This window comes from Scyliorhinus canicula, chromosome 6 (genome assembly GCF_902713615.1).
Source record: "Scyliorhinus canicula chromosome 6, sScyCan1.1, whole genome shotgun sequence".
NCBI lineage: Eukaryota > Metazoa > Chordata > Chondrichthyes > Carcharhiniformes > Scyliorhinidae > Scyliorhinus > Scyliorhinus canicula.
Window position 1 is genome coordinate 38,316,996 of NC_052151.1, and position 18,973 is coordinate 38,335,968.

At 49.4% G+C, this 18,973-nt stretch overlaps 1 protein-coding gene across 4 annotated transcripts in view; it reads right to left on the reverse strand.

Moving 5' to 3' along the window:
• fig4a (FIG4 phosphoinositide 5-phosphatase a) overlaps nt 1-18,973 on the reverse strand; it is a 211,939-nt gene that overhangs the window by 154,669 nt on the left and 38,297 nt on the right. For all 4 annotated transcript variants that reach the window (XM_038799189.1, XM_038799185.1, XM_038799187.1 and 1 more), the window contains one exon: nt 11,474-11,630. In XM_038799189.1, the coding sequence (XP_038655117.1) occupies nt 11,474-11,630 (157 nt within the window). The remainder of the gene's footprint in view (nt 1-11,473; nt 11,631-18,973) is intronic.

Genomic DNA, 18,973 nt, shown 5'->3' on the forward strand with positions numbered 1-18,973 from the left:
TCTCCAGCGTGCGATTAAGGAAGCAGAAGCAAGGGCATCAGCCCTCTTCTCCATACGTAGTTGTGGTTGGTCTAATACCCCGAAGACTGCCATTATCAGGCATGGCTCCACCCTCATCCGACAATCTTGGACATCGCCTCGAAGAAGGCTGTCCAGAACCTGACAAGTCTGGGGCAGGCCCAGAACATGTGGGCGCGGCTGGCCGAGACCCTGGCACTGTTCACACTTGTCCTCCACCTCTGGCAAGAACCTGCTCATTTGGTTCTGATTGTGTGCTTTGTGCACTACTTTAAACTGCATGAGGCTTAGCCTTACACAGGAGGTGGTGGAGTTGGCCCTACTTCGCTGCAGAGTCTCCACCTTACTTTCATTCCCAGTCCGTCTTCCCATTTCTGTCTTGCTCCATCTAGCAGCATTCTCGCCCTTTCTACAAGTCGTCCGTAAATGTCTCCACAGTTCCCTTACTCCATACTGTCGGTTCAGCAGTTCCTCCAGCATGGTGTCTCTTTGGACCCTACAGTACCTCGTTGTCTCCTTGCAGGGAAAGTTTTTGATTTGTAAATGTCGGAACTCTGATCCGTTCGGTAGCTCCAGTTTCTCTGTCAGCTCATCCAGGGTTGCGAATCTGTGCCCCATGTTGTAGTCCTTGGTCGCTTGTTCGTGGGTATAACGGTACTGAGCAAGTTGTGGGAGCTGTAGGCTGAAAATTCCCTGGGTCCTGATGGATATTCTAAAAAATCATTCAAGAGATCGGAACAACATCGTGGACCGAAGGGCCTGTTCTGTGCTGTATTTTTCTATGTTCTATGTGGGCATCGCTGGCTGAGCCACCATTTATTGCCCGCCCTAATTGCCCTTGAACCAAACTGAATGCTTTCTAGGTCATTATAGAACGCTTTTTTAATAAAGAGTCAACCACATTTCTGTAGGTCTGGAGTCATATGTAGGCCCGACCAGGAAAAGGACGGCAGATTTTCTTCCCTAAAGGACATTAGTGAATCAGATGGGGTTTTACGAATGTCGATAACGGTTTCATGGTTATCAATAGACGTTTAATTCACAATATTTATTGAATGCAAATTTCACCATCTGTCATGGTGAGATTCGAACCTGCCCCCAGAGCATTTTACTAATTTCCGTAGATTCTGGAAAAATTCTGTTAGATTGGAAAATAGCAAACGTATTTTCTTTTTTCAAATAGGGAGACAGAAAGTTGGAAATTACAGGCCAGTTAGCTTAGCATCGGTCATAGGGAAAATACTGGAAACTATTATTTAAAAAAAAAATTATTATAAATTTAGATTACCCAATTATTTTTTCTATTTTTTTTTATATATAATTTTTATTGGAATTTTTTACAGAAAATATAAAACATAACGACAAACAATGAAATGCAACAAAATAACCCATAATAACTGTGACACCCCCAGACCGTATTGGCGCATGTATCACATCCCCCCACCCCCCAACCCCAATGAACAACAAAAGAACTTTAAAAATATTAAAATTAAATAAACAAACATAGTCATTGTCGGCCCCCCCCCTTTTCCCTCCCCGGGTTGCAGCTGCTGCTGTCCCCGTACCCTATCGTTGAGCCAGAAAGTCGAGAAAAGGCTGCCACCGCCTAAAGAACCCTTGTACCAACCCTCTCAGGGCGAATTTGACCTTCTCTAGCTTAATGAAACCCGCCATGTCATTGATCCAGGTCTCCACGCTTGGGGGCCTCGCATCCTTCCATTGTAGCAAGATCCTTCGCCGGGCTACTAGGGACGCAAAGGCCAGCACACCGGCATCTTTTGCCTCCTGCACTCCCGGCTCCACCCCAACCCCAAAAATCGCGAGTCCCCATCCTGGCTTGACCCTGGATCCCACCACCCTCGACACCGTCCTCGCCACCCCCTTCCAGAACTCCTCCAGTGCCGGGCATGCCCAGAACATATGGGCATGGTTTGCTGGACTCCCCGAGCACCTGACACACCTGTCCTCACCCCCAAAGAACCTACTCATCCTCGTCCCAGTCATGTGGGCCCGGTGCAGCACCTTGAATTGGATGAGGCTAAGCCGCGCACACGAGGAGGAAGAATTAACCCTCTCCAGGGCATCAGCCCATGTCCCGTCTTCGATCTGTTCCCCCAGTTCCCCCTCCCACTTCGTTTTCAGCTCCTCTACTGACGCCTCCTCCGCCTCCTGCATAACCTTGTAGATATCAGATATCTTCCCCTCTCCGACCCAGACCCCCGAAAGCACCCTGTCGCTCACCCCCCTCGCGGGAAGCGAAGGGAATCCCTCCACCTGCCGCCTAGCAAATGCCTTTACCTGCAGATACCTGAACATGTTCCCCGGGGGGAGCCCAAATTTCTCCTCCAACTCCCCCAGGCTCGCAAACCTCCCATCAATAAACAGGTCCCTCAGCTGTCTGATGCCCGCTCTGTGCCAACCCTGAAATCCCCCATCAATGTTCCCCGGGACGAACCTATGGTTCCCCCTTAACGGAGCCTCCATCGAGCCCCCCACTTCTCCCCTATGTCGCCTCCACTGTCCCCAAATCTTGAGGGTAGCCGCCACCACCGGACTCGTGGTATACCTCGTAGGAGGGAACGGCCACGGCGCCGTTACCAGGGCCCCCAGGCTTGTATCTCCACAGGACGCCCTCTCCATCCGTTTCCATGCTGCCCCCTCCCCCTCCATTACCCACTTGCGCACCATCGACACATTGGCCGCCCAATAATACCCCGAGAGATTGGGTAACGCCAGCCCCCCACCATCTCTACCCCACTCCAAGAAGACCCTCTTCACCCTCGGGGTCCCATGCGCCCAAACAAAGCTCATGATTCTGCTAGTCACCCTTCTAAAAAAGGCCCTAGGGATAAAGATGGGCAAACACTGAAAAAGGAACAAGAACCTCGGGAGAACCGTCATTTTGACGGACTGCACTCTACCCGCCAACGATAGCGGCACCATGTCCCACCTTTTAAATTCCTCTTCCATCTGCTCCACCAGCCTGGTAAAATTAAGCTTATGGAGAGTCCCCCAACTCCTGGCCACCTGCACCCCCAGGTATCTGAAACTCTTCACTGCCCTCTTAAATGGGAGTCTTCCGATTCCCTCCTCCTGATCACCCGGGTGTACTACAAATACCTCACTCTTGCCTAAATTTAACTTATAGCCCGAGAAGCCCCCAAATTCCGCTAACAGCTCCATCACCCCCGGCATTCCCCCTTCTGGATCCGCCACATACAACAGCAGGTCGTCCGCATACAGCGATACACGATGTTCCTCCCCACCCCGCACCAGACCCCTCCATCTCTCTGACTCCCTCAACGCCATAGCCAAAGGTTCAATCGCCAGTGCAAAGAGCAAGGGGGACAGGGGGCACCCCTGCCTGGTCCCACGGTAGAGCCTAAAGTACTCCGATCTCCTTCCATTGGTAACTACACTCGCCATCGGAGCCGCGTAGAGCAGCCTCACCCATTTGATGAATCCCTCCCCGAATCCGAACCGCTCCAGCACCTCCCACAGGTACCCCCACTCAACTTTATCAAATGCTTTCTCCCCATCCAGCGCCACCACTATCTCAGCCTCCCCCTCCACTGCCGGCATCATAATAACATTTAGTAGTCTCCGCACATTCGTGTTGAGCTGCCGTCCCTTGACAAATCCTGTCTGATCCTCATGTATCACCCCTGGCACACAGTCCTCTATCCTGGTGGCCAGGATCTTCGCCAGCAACTTAGCGTCAACATTGAGGAGCGAGATAGGCCTGTATGATCCACACTGCAAGGGGTCCTTATCCCGCTTCAGGATCAGAGAGATCAGTGCCCGCGACATCGTCGGGGGCAAATCCCCCCCCCTCCCATGCCTCATTGAAGGCTCGCACCAACAGGGGGCCCACCAGATCCGCATACTTTTTATAAAATTCCACCGGGAACCCGTCCGGTCCCGGCCCCTTACCTGACTGCATTTGCCCGATCCCCCTGACTAGCTCCTCCAACTCTATCGGCGCCCCCAGCCCCTCTACCAGCTCCTCTTGAACCCTTGGGAAGCATAGCCTGTTCATGAAGCTCTCCATCCCCCCTCTCCCCATCGGAGGTTCTGACCGGTACAGTTCCTCGTAGAAGTCCCTAAAGACCCCATTTACTTCTGTCCCCTTCTGAATTACATTCCCACCCCTATCCGTCACTCCACCAATTTCCCTGGCCGCATCCCGCCTGCGGAGCTGATGCGCCAACATCCTGCTCGCCTTCTCCCCATACTCATATACCGCGCCCTGCGACCTCCTCCACTGTGTCTCTGCCTTTCAGGTGGTGAACAAGTGAAATTTGGCCTGCAAACTACGCCGTTCCCCCAGCAACCCCTCCTCCGGTGCCTCCGCGTATCTCCTGTCCACATCCAGGAGCTCCCCCACCAGTCTCTCCCTCTCCTTCCTCTCCCTCCTTTCCCTATGGGCCCGGATGGAGATCAGCTCCCCCCGGATCACTGCTTTCAGAGCCTCCCAGACCATCCCCAACCCGGACCTCCCCCGTGTCGTTGGTATCAAGATACCCCTCAATACTTCCCCGGTCCCTCCTACACACCTCCTCATCAGCCAGCAGCCCCACATCCAGGCGCCAGAGAGGGCGCTGGTCCCGCGCCTCCCCCATCTCCAGATCAACCCAGTGCGGAGCATGGTCTGAAATTGCTATTGCCGAATACTCTGCATCCTGCACCTTCGGGATCAATCCCCTGCTCAGGATGAAAAAATCTATTCGGGAATAGACCCTATGGACATGGGAGAAAAAGGAATACTCCCGCGCTCTCGGCCTCCCAAACCTCCAGGGATCCACCCCTCCCATCTGGTCCATAAACCCCCTCAGTACTTTGGCCGCCGCCGGTCTCCTACCCGTCCTTGAACTGGACCGGTCCAGTGGGGGATCCAGCACTGTGTTAAAGTCTCCCCCCATGATCAGGCCCCCTGCCTCTAGGTCCGGAATGCGGCCCAACAAGCGCCTCATGAAGCCGGCATCATCCCAATTCGGGGCATATACATTAACCAGCACCACCTTCTCTCCCTGCAGCCTACCCTTCACCATAATATATCTGCCCTCCTTGTCCGACACCACCTCAGCCGCCTCGAACGCCACCCTCTTCCCCACCAGAATCGCCACCCCCCGGTTCTTCGCGTCCAATCCTGAGTGAAAAACCTGCCCCACCCTCCCCTTCCTCAGACGAACCTGGTCCGCCACCTTCAGATGGGTCCCCTGGAGCATAGCCACATCCGCCTTCAGCCCCTTCAGATGAGAAATTACCCTAGTTCTCTTAACCGGCCCATTCAGCCCCCTCACGTTCCAGGTAATCAGACGGATCAGAGGGCAACCTGCCCCTCTCCCCCGCCGGCTAGCCATAGCTTATCGACTGCTCGCCCCAGGCCAGCTCGCCCCGCCTGACCCGTTCCCCATGGCGATAACGCCTCTCCTCTACCCCCCACGGCCCATGCCAGCTCCTTCCTGGCCATTCCAGCAGCAACCCGGTATCTCCCCCCCACCCCCCCAGGCTAGGACCCCTCCTAGCCGCGACGCACCCTCCATGGTACTTCCGTGAGTCAGCTGACTTCTGCTGACCCGGCTGCTCCTGCCAAAACCCATCTCCTCCCGGCATGGGGTCATCCCCCTCTTGCCACACCTCCTTGGCACCGCTTCAGCGCGGGAAAGAAAACCAGTAGAGGCCACGCCCCCACCTCCAGCTCCGCCCCCCCTGCCCCGCAGCGCGGACAACCAGAGGAAAGCCCGCGCTTTCACACTGCCACACCCCACCCTTCTGACGCAGCTCCTCAAAATCCAGTTTCACCCCAACCCCCAGCCCCGTACCGAAGAGAACATATAAAGCACATGCCCCCAACGTTCCCCACTTACCCCACACCCATACCCAACAGACAAACCCACCCGGAAACAGAGCAAAAAGAAAACCAGCATAAAAAAAACACGTGTCAAAATTGAAGAACAGCAACAGCAAAAACAGCAACGGCCATAGCGTGTCCCCAGACCCTAGTTCAAGTCCAGCTTCTCCGCCTGTACAAAGGCCAACGCCTCCTCCGGGGACTCGAAGTAGTGGTGCCGGTCCTTATATGTCACCCACAGACGCGCAGGCTGCAGCATTCCAAATCTGACCTGCTTGGCATGCAGCACCGCCTTCGTCCGGTTGAACCCAGCCCGCCGCTTTGCCACCTCCGCACTCCAGTCCTGGTAGATTCGCAATATCGATTTCTCCCACTTGCTGCTCCTCTCTTTCTTGGCCCAGCGCAGCACACACTCCCGGTCACTAAATCGATGGAACCGCACCAGCACCGCCCGCGGGGGTTCATTTGCCTTAGGCCTCCTGGCCAGCACTCTATGAGCTCCCTCAAGCTCCAGGGGCAAATGGAAGGACCCCGCTCCCATCAACGAGCTCAACATCGTGGTCACGTACGACGGGAGATCCGACCCCTCCAGCCCCTCCGCCAGGCCCAGGATCCTCAAATTCTTTCGCCTCGTGCGAACGTCCAGCTCCTCCAAGCGGTCTTGCCACTTTTTGTGAAGTGCCTCGTGCAACTCCACTTTCCCCGCGAGGACCACGGCCTCCTCCTCCCTCTCAGCGGCCTGCTGCTGCAATTCCCGAATAGACGCCTCCTGGGCCGCCTGGGTCCCAAGCAGCTTGCTGGTAGTCGCATTCAGGGAGTCCAGCAACTCAGCCTTCAGCTCCGCAAAACAGCGCAGAAGAGAGGCCTGCTGCTCCTGCGCCCACTTCCACCAGTCCTTGGGTGTTCCGCCGGCCACCATTTTGTCCTGCTTCCTCCGCTTTTCTTGGGGAGCTGCTGCAGCTTTTTCCTTTGCCCCACTCCGGGTGTGCACCATAAATTATGGGGAATGCGCCTCTAGACACCTTCCCCCACCGGGATTCGTTGAGACAGCACTGTTTGAGGCCCTCAAATCGACCCAAAAGTCCTTAAGTAGCGGGAGCTGCGGTGCCGCACCTACAAAGCCGATTTTCTGACCGCTCCACTCCTAGTCCAGGCCATCCACCGGTGGAGAATCTGAGAAGGAGTGTTCCCCCACGGGGAAAAGCCCAAACAGCACCACTGCGAGCCCTTAAAAGAGCCCCAAAGTCCGAAAATAGTGGGAGCCACTGAACGTGCGGCTTAGCTCCGCATCACCGCTACCGGAAGTCCGTCTCCGCTTCTTTAATGGCCTTGGTAAGATCTTTTCACAGTTCTTCCCTCTGCTGCTGGAATTCAGCTTTCATAAAGGCCCTCAGGTCAGCTTGAGACCTATAAGCTGGCCCTTCCCCCGCTAGCATGTTTGCTTTTGTTTGTTGCTGTTCAGACAAATCTTGCACTGTTTCTAAGGGTCTGATAACCAAGAAACCTCCTATTCCTGGGGGAAAATACTCCTTGAACATTCACCCACGCCTTTTCATCGAAATTCCAACCCATGCTGCCCAAAAAAGAGCTCTTTTCTGCATTCTTAGGCAGGAGCTGCCTCTGTGTGCACACTCACTCCATAATGCACACCCGGAAGTCCTTATTTTTTCTATTAAGGGGCAATTTAGCGTGGCCAATCCACCTACTCTGCACATTTTTGGGTTGTGGGGGCGAAACCCACGCAGACACGGGGAGAATGTGCAAACTCCACACGGACAGTGACCCAGAGCCGGGATCGAACCTGGGACCTCAGCGCCGTGAGGCGGTTGTGCTAACCACTAGGCCACCGTGCTGCCCTATGGAAACTATTATTAAAGAATTTATAGCAGGGCTGTAAAAAACTCACGGCAATCAGGCAAAATCACTATGGTTTTGGGAGGAGGAAATCATGTTTAACCAATTTATTGGCGCTCTTTAAAAAAGTCACGTGTTGTGGACAAAGGGGAACTGGTTGATGTACTGATTTCCAGAAGGCATTTCATAAGGTGCCACATCAAACATTTTTATGGAAAATGTAAGCTCCTGGTATGAGGGTGACATATTAGCATGGATAGAAGATTGGCTAGATCACAGGAAACAGTGGGAGTAAATCGGTTATTTTCTGGTTGTAATGATCGGTGTGCCACAGGCATCAGTGCTGGGGTCCTAACTTTTTACATTTATATCAATGACTTAGTGAAGGGATACTTGTCAAATTTGCTGTTGACAAAGATAGGTAGGAAAGTAAGTTGTGAAGAGGTCATAAGGAGACTACAAGAGGACATAGACAGCCTACAAAAACAGAAAATACTGGACAATCTCAACAGGTTTGACAGCATCTGTGGAGGGAGAAGGGACTCTTTGTCAAAGCTCATAGGTTATGAGAGTGGGCAAAAATCTGGTAAATGGAGTTGGACGTAGGCAAATGTGAAACTGCTATGTAGATTAAAAAAGGATATTATCAAAAGTGTGATAGATTGCAGAACTCAGATTCAGAGGGTCTGGAGTGTCCTTGTGCATGAATACAAAGGTTACTATGCAGGTACAGCAAGTAATTAGGAAATCGACTAGAATGTTATTGTTTATTGCAAAGGGAATTGAACACAAAAATAAAGGCGGTTATGCTCCAGTGGTACAGGACATCGATGAAACCGCATCTAGAATACTGTGTGTAGCATTCATCTCCTTATTAAGGAAGGATGAAAATGCATTGGAAGGAGTGCAGAGAAGGTTTACCAGGCTAATATCTGGAATGGTTGTCTTATGAGGAAAGGTTGGATAGGCTAAGCTTGCATCTGCTGGAGTTTAGAAGAGACGATAACAATTCTGAGGGGGTCTTGACAGATAGGTGGAGGCTAACAATGTTCTGAGAGAGTGTGCAAGGAGTGTGGGCAGAGGTGAGGGAGAGATATCGGACACAGTTGAGCCCTCGATTCAGGAAAAAGGAAAACTTGTCAAAAGCCCAATTTTTGGAAGGTAGCATCATTAGAAAAGATGCGTCGTAGGTAGGGACTGGGAGAATGGGATGGCGCCCTTACAGGAAGCGAGGTGTGAGGAGCTGTAGGAGTCGGTGGGTTTGTAATGAATATTGGTAGACAATCACCAGAAATGGATACAGAGGTCAAGGAAGGGAAATGGACTAGGTGAAGGGGAGAGAGGGATTAAGATTGGGAACAAAAGGTTTTCCAGGTACACACCAGAGCATAATGGGCATCGAAGCAGTCATCAATGTCGCTGAAAAAAGGTTGTTGGGTTGTTTGGGGGAGGGGGGGAGGGAGAGAGAAGAGTAGGACTGGAATAAGTAATGTTCCACATACCCCACAAAAAGATAGGCATAACTGGGGCCCATGTGGGTACCCATTGCCACACCTTTTGTTTGTAGGAAGCGAGGCAAGTTGAAAGGAGAAATTGTGAATGTGAAATGTGGAGTTGAGGTTACAATCAGATCAGGCATTACCTTACTGAATAGTGGAACAGGCTTGAGCAGCTGAGTGGCTTACTCCTGCATTGCACGTTCTCATATGCTGTCAATAACAGAGTGAAGGTGCAATCATGGAAAACACAGAGTCAAAACAAAGTGGCATGTCACATATTAACATTCCATGTACGAGGGATAACGACAAACAAAGATTATCAGAACCTCGTGGGCAGTCCCTTCCATCTGGGGCCTACCAGATAAAGCACAGCAGCACCCGAGGTCAATAGACTATGAAGTCGCAGTAATAACGTTTGGCAAGGGATGAAACAGGAACAAAGATTGGCTTGTGGACCCCTTTGCAAAAATGACTCCCGTCACTGAAGCAAAGAGCAGACATCACCTGCCTTAACAGTCTCCTAACCCTAAAGCATGTGACTATCGCATACTTACCAAGTTGTGTAGAAGACATCAAGCTGCTACACCCAAGTATCAAATCAGTCTTCATGAAAAAATACAAAAACTTATCATAGAATTTACAGTGCAGAAGGAGGCCACTGGGCCCATCGAGACTGCACTAGCCCTTGGAAAGAGCACCTCACTAAAGCCCCATACCTCCACCCTATCCCCTTAACCCAATAACCCCACCTAACCTTTTTGAATACTAAGGGGAATTTAGAATGGCCAATCCACCTAACCTGCACATCTTTGGACTGTGTGAGGAAACAGGAGCACCCGGCGGAAACCCACGCACACACGGAGAGAACGTGCAGACTCGGCACAGACAGTGACCCAAGCTGGGAATCAAACCTGAGACCCTGGAGCTGTGAAGCAACTATGCTAACCATTGCGCAGGATAGCTTCTAACAAACATTAGAGCTCCCAGGTTTGACACTCATATGGGCTTTCTATAACATGTACAGCCCATTCAGTTTGATGGTTCCACCTCTTGACAAGTTTTAAGATCAAGAATGTGGTGAAACAGGGTTATGTCTTAGCCCTGACTCTATTTTGCATCTTTTTCTCAGCTTTCTGACCGATTCTTTCCCTGATGACATGGAAGGCGTGGCCTATCACACACAATCGTAGACAAGACAAAATTGTGGCAAGTTTGATCAATGTTGATCATACTGCATTTGCGCCCCAGATAGAAGGCGAGCTCCAAAGGCTCATGGACCAGAGGCCTCATGCCCGTGTCATATTTTTGCTCAACGTCAACAAAGAATCAGGAAAACTGTAGTTATGGGACAGATGTTGCATCTCCACCTGTGTTCAACACACGACTGGAAGCAGTCAGCAAATTCTAGCATCTTGGATTTACTGACAAAGAGCTCAGGGCATGTGTTGGAAAAGCAGCCAACTTTGGCTGCCTAACAAAATGGGCATGAAAAAAACATGGACTAATATGTTTATCTACAAGGCCTATGTCCTCAGCACATTGCATTAAATGACAGTGAAGCCTGGACAGCTTGCATCTAAGAAAAACTGGTCAATAACCTCCAACTCCAATGTCTACTACACATCCTTGGCATCATTTGGAAGGACCAAGTCACCAATGTAGCAGTTCTTTCTAGGACAAATGCTAAGCATACCAGTGCTGATCAAGGAAAGATGCCCTGGGCATCTGCACAGCATGGAGGATAGCTGTATTCTCAAGGATACACAAGGGGGGAGGCAGCATGCCACATGTCCAGCAGGGCATCCAAAGCTTCGATTTAAGAATCCTGTCAGAAGAGACATGAAAGTCCTCAATATCAATCATGATAAGTGGGGAAACTTATGATCAATGCAAATAGCAATACCAGCTGTGTGCAGGAACGTGCCACCCCCGTGATATGTGGCTTTATTTACTCTAAAGCCTAGGCTTGTCAACAGTGATGATCCCACACCACCTGCAACGGACGTCATATGTGGGTTTGTGGCAGACTATCTTTCCAGAAGCGGACTTTTCTGCCATCAAAAGAAATGCAGCTGCTGACTGCATCCAGCCTCACCAGATGTTCTGCGGTTGCATTCCCATCAACTCTTGTAGATGGTAGGTTGCCAACTGTAAAGGCTCTTTAGCGATGGTAAGATATAGGGCTATAAAAGTTAGTGTAAATTGTAGAATTGCCGACACATGTCTGAATTGTTTGGTCTTCACTTACTTGGCTTCATCTGGATGGGCAATTCTAACGGAGTCATTTGGAATGTAGACAATGTTCGTGTCTTCTATTTTATAAATTGAATGGCCACCGATATCTGCAACTTTTCGTCTTTTAGTTATCAATACAATATAATATCCTTCTAAAAATCTGACAAATCCTGTGGGGAAAAATGCGAATTGCTTAGTCTTCAACATAGAGTTTTATATTGTGACAAAACAAACAATAAATGTAATAGATATATTTCCTGCATCTTGGTCTAAATTTGATAGCTCAGTAGTATAGATTGTGCCATACAGAGGAGAAAGATCACACATTATCTGTACCAAGGCACCAAATTTCAGCCAGGACACTAGTGAGAGTACAATAAATTAATCCCACAATTGCTCGGTTTGAAAATGAAGGGGAATAATAACAAAAGTTAATGGAAACGCACAGAACGTGAAGTAAATTTACGGCATAGATTAGGAATTGGTTGGGCAGTAGGAGACAGAGTAGGGATAAGGAAACATACTAATTGGTGGGATGTGACAAGTAGAGTTCTTCAGGGATCTGCACTAGGGCCTAGATTTCCACAATTTATATCAATATCTTGGATAAAGAGTTGTATATCCAAGTTTGTAGATGATATTAAGTTAAGAAATACAGCAAGTTGCGCAGACATACAAATTAAATGAATGGGGGAAAAGGTAATAGCAATAGAGTTCAATGTGAGAAAGTGTAAAAGTTTCTATAGGTATGTGAAGAGAACAAGATTAGTGAAGACAAATAGAACATAGAACATAGAACGATACAGCGCAGTACAGGCCCTTCGGCCCTCGATGTTGCACCGACATGGAAAAAAACTAAAGGCCATCTAACCTACACTATGCCCTTATCATCCATATGCTTATCCAATAAATTTTTAAATGCCCTCAATGTTGGCATGTTCACTACTGTTGCAGGTAGGGCATTCCACGGCCTCACCACTCTTTGCGTAAAAAACCCACCTCTGACCTCTGTCCTATATCTATTACCCCTCAATTTAAGGCTATGTCCCCTCGTGCTAGCCACCTCCATCCGCGGGAGAAGGCTCTCGCTGTCCACCCTATCTAACCCTCTGATCATTTTGTATGCCTCTATTAAGTCACCTCTTAACCTTCTTCTCTCTAACGAAAACAACCTCAAGTCCATCAGCCTTTCCTCATAAGATTTTCCCTCCATACCAGGCAACATCCTGGTAAATCTCCTCTGCACCCGTTCCAAAGCTTCCACGTCCTTCCTATAATGAGGCGACCAGAACTGTACGCAATACTCCAAATGCGGCCGTACTAGAGTTTTGTACAACTGCAACATGACCTCATGGCTCCGGAACTCAATCCCTCTACCAATAAAGGCCAACACACCATAGGCCTTCTTCACAACCCTATCAACCTGGGTGGCAACTTTCAGGGATCTATGTACATGGACACCGAGATCCCTCTGCTCATCCACACTACCAAGAATTTTACCATTAGCCAAATATTCCGCATTTCTGTTATTCTTTCCAAAGTGAATCACCTCACACTTCTCCACATTAAACTCCATTTGCCACCTCTCAGCCCAGCTCTGCAGCTTATCTATGTCCCTCTGTAACCTGCAACATCCTTCCGCACTGTCTACAACTCCACCGACTTTAGAGTCGTCTGCAAATTTACTCACCCATCCTTCTGCGCCCTCCTCTAGGTCATTTATAAAAATGACAAACAGCAACGGCCCCAGAACAGATCCTTGTGGTACGCCACTCGTAACTGAACTCCATTCTGAACATTTCCCATCAACTACCACTCTGTCTTCTTTCAACTAGCCAATTTCTGATCCACATCTCTAAATCACCCTCAATCCCCAGCCTCCGTATTTTCTGCAATAGACAACCGTGGGGAACCTTATCAAACGCTTTACTGAAATCCATATACACCACATCAACTGCTCTACCCTCATCTACCTGTTCAGTCACCTTCTCAAAGAACTCGATAAGGTTTGTGAGGCATGACCTACCCTTCACAAAACCATGCTGACTATCCCTAATCATATTATTCCTATCTAGATGATTATAAATCGTATCTTTTATAATCCTCTCCAAGACTTTACCCACCACAGACGTTAGGCTCACCGGCCTATAGTTACCGCGGTTATCTCTACTCCCCTTCTTGAACAAAGGGACCACATTTGCTATCCTCCAGTCCTCTGGCACTATTCCTGTAGCCAATGATGACCTAAAAATCAAAGCCAAAGGCTCAGCAATCTCTTCCCTGGCTTCCCAGAGAATCCTAGGATAAATCCCATCCGGCCCCGGGGACTTATCTATTTTCACCTTGTCCAGAATTGCCAACACTTCTTCCCTACGCACCTCAATGCCATCTATTCTAATAGCCTGGGTCTCAGCATTCTCCTCCACAATATTATCTTTTTCTTGAGTGAATACTGACGAAAAGTATTCATTTAGTATCTCGCTTATCTCCTCAGCCTCCACACACAACTTCCCACCACTGTCCTTGACTGGCCCTACTCTTACCCTAGTCATTCTTTTATTCCTGACATACCTATAGAAAGCTTTTGGGTTTTCCTTGATCCTACCTGCCAAAGACTTCTCATGTCCCCTCCTTGCTCGTCTCAGCTCTCTCTTTAGATCCTTCCTCGCTTCCTTGTAAATATCAAGCGCCCCAACTGAAACTTCACGCCTCATCTTCACATAGGCCTCCTTCTTCCTCTTAACAAGAGATTCCACTTCTTTGGTAAACCACGGTTCCCTCGCTCGACCCCTTCCTCCCTGCCTGACTGGTACGTACTTATCAAGAACATGCAATAGCTGTTCCTTGAACAAGCTCCACATATCCAGTGTGCCCAACCCTTGCAGCCTACTTCTCCAACCAACACATCCTAAGTCATGTCTAATGGCATCATAATTGCCCTTCCCCCAGCTATAACTCTTGCCCTGCGGGGTATACTTATCCCTTTCCATCACTAACGTAAAGGTCACCGAATTGTGGTCACTGTTTCCAAAGTGCTCACCTACCTCCAGATCTAACACCTGGCCTGGTTCATTACCCAAAACCAAATCCAATGTGGCCTCGCCTCTTGTTGGCCTGTCAACATATTGTGTCAGGAAACCCTCCTGCACACATTGTACAAAGAATGACCCATCTAATGTACTCGAACTATATCTTTTCCAGTCAATATTTGGAAAGTTAAAGTCTCCCATAACAACTACCCTGTTACTTTCGCTCTTTTCCAGAATCATCTTCGCCATCCTTTCCTCTACATCCCTAGAACTATTAGGTGGCCTATAGAAAACTCCCAACAGGGTGACCTCTCCTTTCCTGTTTCTAACCTCAGCCCATACTACCTCAGAAGAAGAGTCCCCATCTAGCATCCTTTCCGCCACCGTAATACTGTCCTTGACTAGCAGCGCCACACCTCCCCCTCTTTTGCCCCCTTCTCTGAACTTACTAAAACACCTAAACCCCGGAACCTGCAACAACCATTCCTGTCCCTGCTCTATCCATGTCTCTGAAATGGCCACAACATCGAAGTCCCAGATGTAGGTCCCTTACAGTCAGAAACTGGGGAATTTATAATGGGGAATAAAGAAATGCCTGAGCAACTTTGGTTCTGTCTTCACAAATGAGGATACAAACAAGATACCAGAAGTGTTGGGGAATGGGGCCAGCAAGTGGCAGTGGTTAGCACTGCTGTCTCACGGCACCGAGGTCTCAGGTTCGATTCCGGCTCTGGGTCACTGTCCGTGTGGTGTTTGCACATTCTTCCCATGTTTGCGTGGGTTTCGCCCCACAACCCAAAGATGTGTAGGGTAGGTGGAATGGTCACACTAAATTGCCCCTTAATTGGAAAATATGAATTGGGTACTCTAAAATTAAAAAAAAAAGAAATGTTGGGGAATGAAGGATTTAGTAAGGAGGAGGAACTGAATGAGATCAATATTAGTAGAGAAATAGTGTTGGGGAAATTGGGTCTGATAATCTACATCCCAAAGATGACATGGTGTTTATTAGGAATCTGCTGCCTCTCCCCCTGATCTAGACATGGGCAGTTATGCTCCAGTGGTTCTGGCTCTGGAGGGGACTTCATTTTGTACTAGAGCCTAAAATGGACCGGTCCAGGCCTAGGTCGCGGTTCTCTCAGGGGTGGCGAAGTTGCTTGGGAGTAGTAACCCCACCTAACCTTTTGAACACTAAGGGGCAATTTTAGCATGGCCAATGCACCTAATCTGCACCTGGTGAGTTACCATTGATCAGAAACCGAACTGGACAACCCAACTTAATACTGCGGCTACCAGGGAAGGTCAAAGGCTAGGAATCCTACAGCGAATAACTTGCCTCCTGCCCCCCCCCCCAAAGGCTGTCAACCATTTACAAGTCAGGAGGAGCGTAATGGATACTCTCCACTTGCCTGGATGAGTGCAGTGACATTCAAGAAGTTCAACAACATCCAGGACACAGCAGCCCGCTTGATTGCTTCCCCTCACAAATATTCAAACCCTCCACCACATTCGAACAGCGGCAGCTGTGTGTACCATCTACAAGATGCACTGCGTAACTCAAAGTTCCTTAGACAGCACCTTCCAAACCCCCAACCACTACCATCAAGAAGGATAAGAGCAGTAGATTCTTGGGAACCCCACCACGTGGAGATTCTCTCCAAATCACCCTGACTTGGAAATATATCACCGTTCCTTCACTGTCCCTGGGGCAAAATCCTGGAACTCCCTCCCTAACAGCACTGTGCGTGTACCTACATGTCAAGGATGACAACTCACCACCATCTTCTGAAAGGCAACTAGGGATGAGCAATAATTGCAGGCCTAACCAGCTGAGGCAACAGGCGGCTTCCCGGGAGATCGTACAGATCAGGGATTCGGGTTTGGATTCCACTCAGAGAGAACAATGTGGCAATTGAAACTTTCTATAAGGATCTTTATAGGTCCAAGCCCATGGGGAGTGGATCAGACATGACGGAGTTCTTGGATGGGTTGCCCTTCCCGATGGTGGAGAGGGAGAGTAGGGAGCTGGAGGCTCCATTAGGTCCTGAGCATGAACCGAGGGGCATTGATCTGATGCAAACAGGTATTGGTTTTCCATCATGTTTTAGAAGGAGTTTACGGACCAGTTGATGCCACTGATAGTAGATTTGTTCAATGACTCTATTTCGAAGATCGTTGCCTGATTGCAGGTCTCCATCCCCCTCATTTTGTAAAAGGATAAGGACTCCACAGAATGTGGCTCATATCGGCCCATCTCTCTTCTGAACGTGGACTCGAGCTATTGGCTAAAGTGCTGGCGCTGAGATCGGAGTCCTGCGTTCCAGTGGTAGTTACAAAGGACGAGGCAGGCATTGTGAAGGGGCGGCAGCTATTGGCTAATGTACAGCAGGTTCTGAATGTTGTCCTCTCTGCTGATCTAACCTCGGAACCAAATGTAATTATATCTATGGATGCTGAGAAAGCATTCGACAGGGTGGAATGGGAGTACCGTTTTGAGGTGCTGGCGAGAATTGGACATGGGCAGGAGTTTATCGCATGGGTTTGCCTGTCGTATAAAGCCTCTACGGCCAGTGTACACACTAATGCGTTGACTTCGGGATATTTTCCACTGGTCAGGAGTAGAAGGCAGGGGTGCCCATCGTCACCTCTCGTCTCCGCGCTGGTGAGAGAACCTTTAGCTATAGCACTGAGGGCTTTGGGCGAATGGAGGGTGGTTGAGGGGGTGGAAAGAGAGAATAGGGTGTCTCTGTGTGCCGATGACCTACTCTTGTATATTATGGACCCAGTATCCTCTATGGACGAAATGATGAAGCTACTGAGGAGCATTGGCTCCTTTTAGGGCTATAGATTGAACCTGGAGAAGAGTGGATATTTTCCAGTTAACCCCTCCACCCCCAAGGAGGGAAGCCAATCTGGGGGTACTGACTTTGTGTCTTGCCAGAGGTAGCTTCTGGTATGTGGGTATCCAAATAGCCCACGATTGGTCCATGCCTCATATATTAAACCAAGTCTGATAAGTAGGGGGAGGTCAGATTTATAGAATCCTAAGAATTTACAGTGCAGAAGGAAGCCATTTGGCCCATCAAATCTGCACCGACCCTTGGAAAGAGCACCCTTCCCAAGCCCACACCTCCATCCTATCCCCGTAACCCCACACAACCTTTTTGGACAGCAAGGGCAATTTAGCATGGCCAATTCACCTAACCGGCACATCTTTGGACTGTGGGAGGAAACCACAAAAGCACCCGGATGTAACTTTAGAGGGCTCAGCAGTCTGCCCCTGTTCTCCCCAACAAGGTGTTCCTTGAACTCGGTGATGATCTCTGCAGATATGGTGGCAGTTTCGGTATCTTTACAAGCGGAGTGTCACGTCACTGCTGGCCCCATATGCAGTAACCATTTGTTTATGCCATCTGGTTTGGATGCAACGTTTAAGGTGTGGGAAGGAAAGTGCCTAGAGTATGTTAGGGATCTGTTCATGGAGCGACAGTTTACCAGTTGGAGCGAATTCACTGAAATTACAATTATCAGAGGCACACTTGTTCCGATATTATCAGTTAACTGATTTTATCCATAAGACTTGTCCTACATTTCCCTTAGTGCCACAACCCTCCCTGCTGGGGAGAATACTATTGTTGGTGTGGTCGGGAGAGAAGAGAAAGAGGGGAAGCATTTCAATTATTTATGGGAAGATCATGTCAATGGAAGCTGTTCCACTGGAGCGGATAAGGGTGGTGGGAGGAGCTGGGGCACATTCTGGATGAGGATGTGTGGAGTGAGGCCCTTTGTAGGGTGAATTCCAACTCTTCCTGCACGCAGCTCATCCTGCATCAGCTTAAGCTGGTATATGAAAAAAAAATGAAAATCGCTTATTGTCACGAGTAGGCTTCAATGAAGTTACTGTGAAAAGACGGCGCCTATCCGGGGAGGCTGGTACGGGAATCGAACCATGCTGCTGGCCTGCTTTCAAAGCCAGCGATTTAGCCCAGTGAGCTAAACCAGCCCCTTAAATGAAAATCGCTTATTGTCACAAGTAGGCTTCAAATGAAGTTACTGTGAAAAGCCCCTAGTCGCCACATTCCAGTGCCTGTTACAGGACATAGGTCTCACCTAACTAAGGCCAGGATGAGGATTCTTTGATTAAGTGGAAAACAAGTGTGAACGGTGCACCCAACCCGCCAACGACAGAGGGAGGTTGTTCTACCGTGCCAAATCGGCATTCACCCTCCTCTTTAAACTAGTAAAATTGTACCTTCGGAGCCCATCCCAATCCCCCGCCACCTGCACCTAAAGTGCGTTGCCGCCAGACGAAATTGCAGGCCCGCCTTTATCGCAGCTGGGAAACCATAAAATACTCAATTTATACCCCGTGAACGACCCAATCTCTGGAGCAACCCCATTATATTCCCCACCAACGCGCTCGTCTCCTGCCATCAAATAATCTCACTCTACCCGATCAAACGCCTTTTCTGCATCCAGTGCCA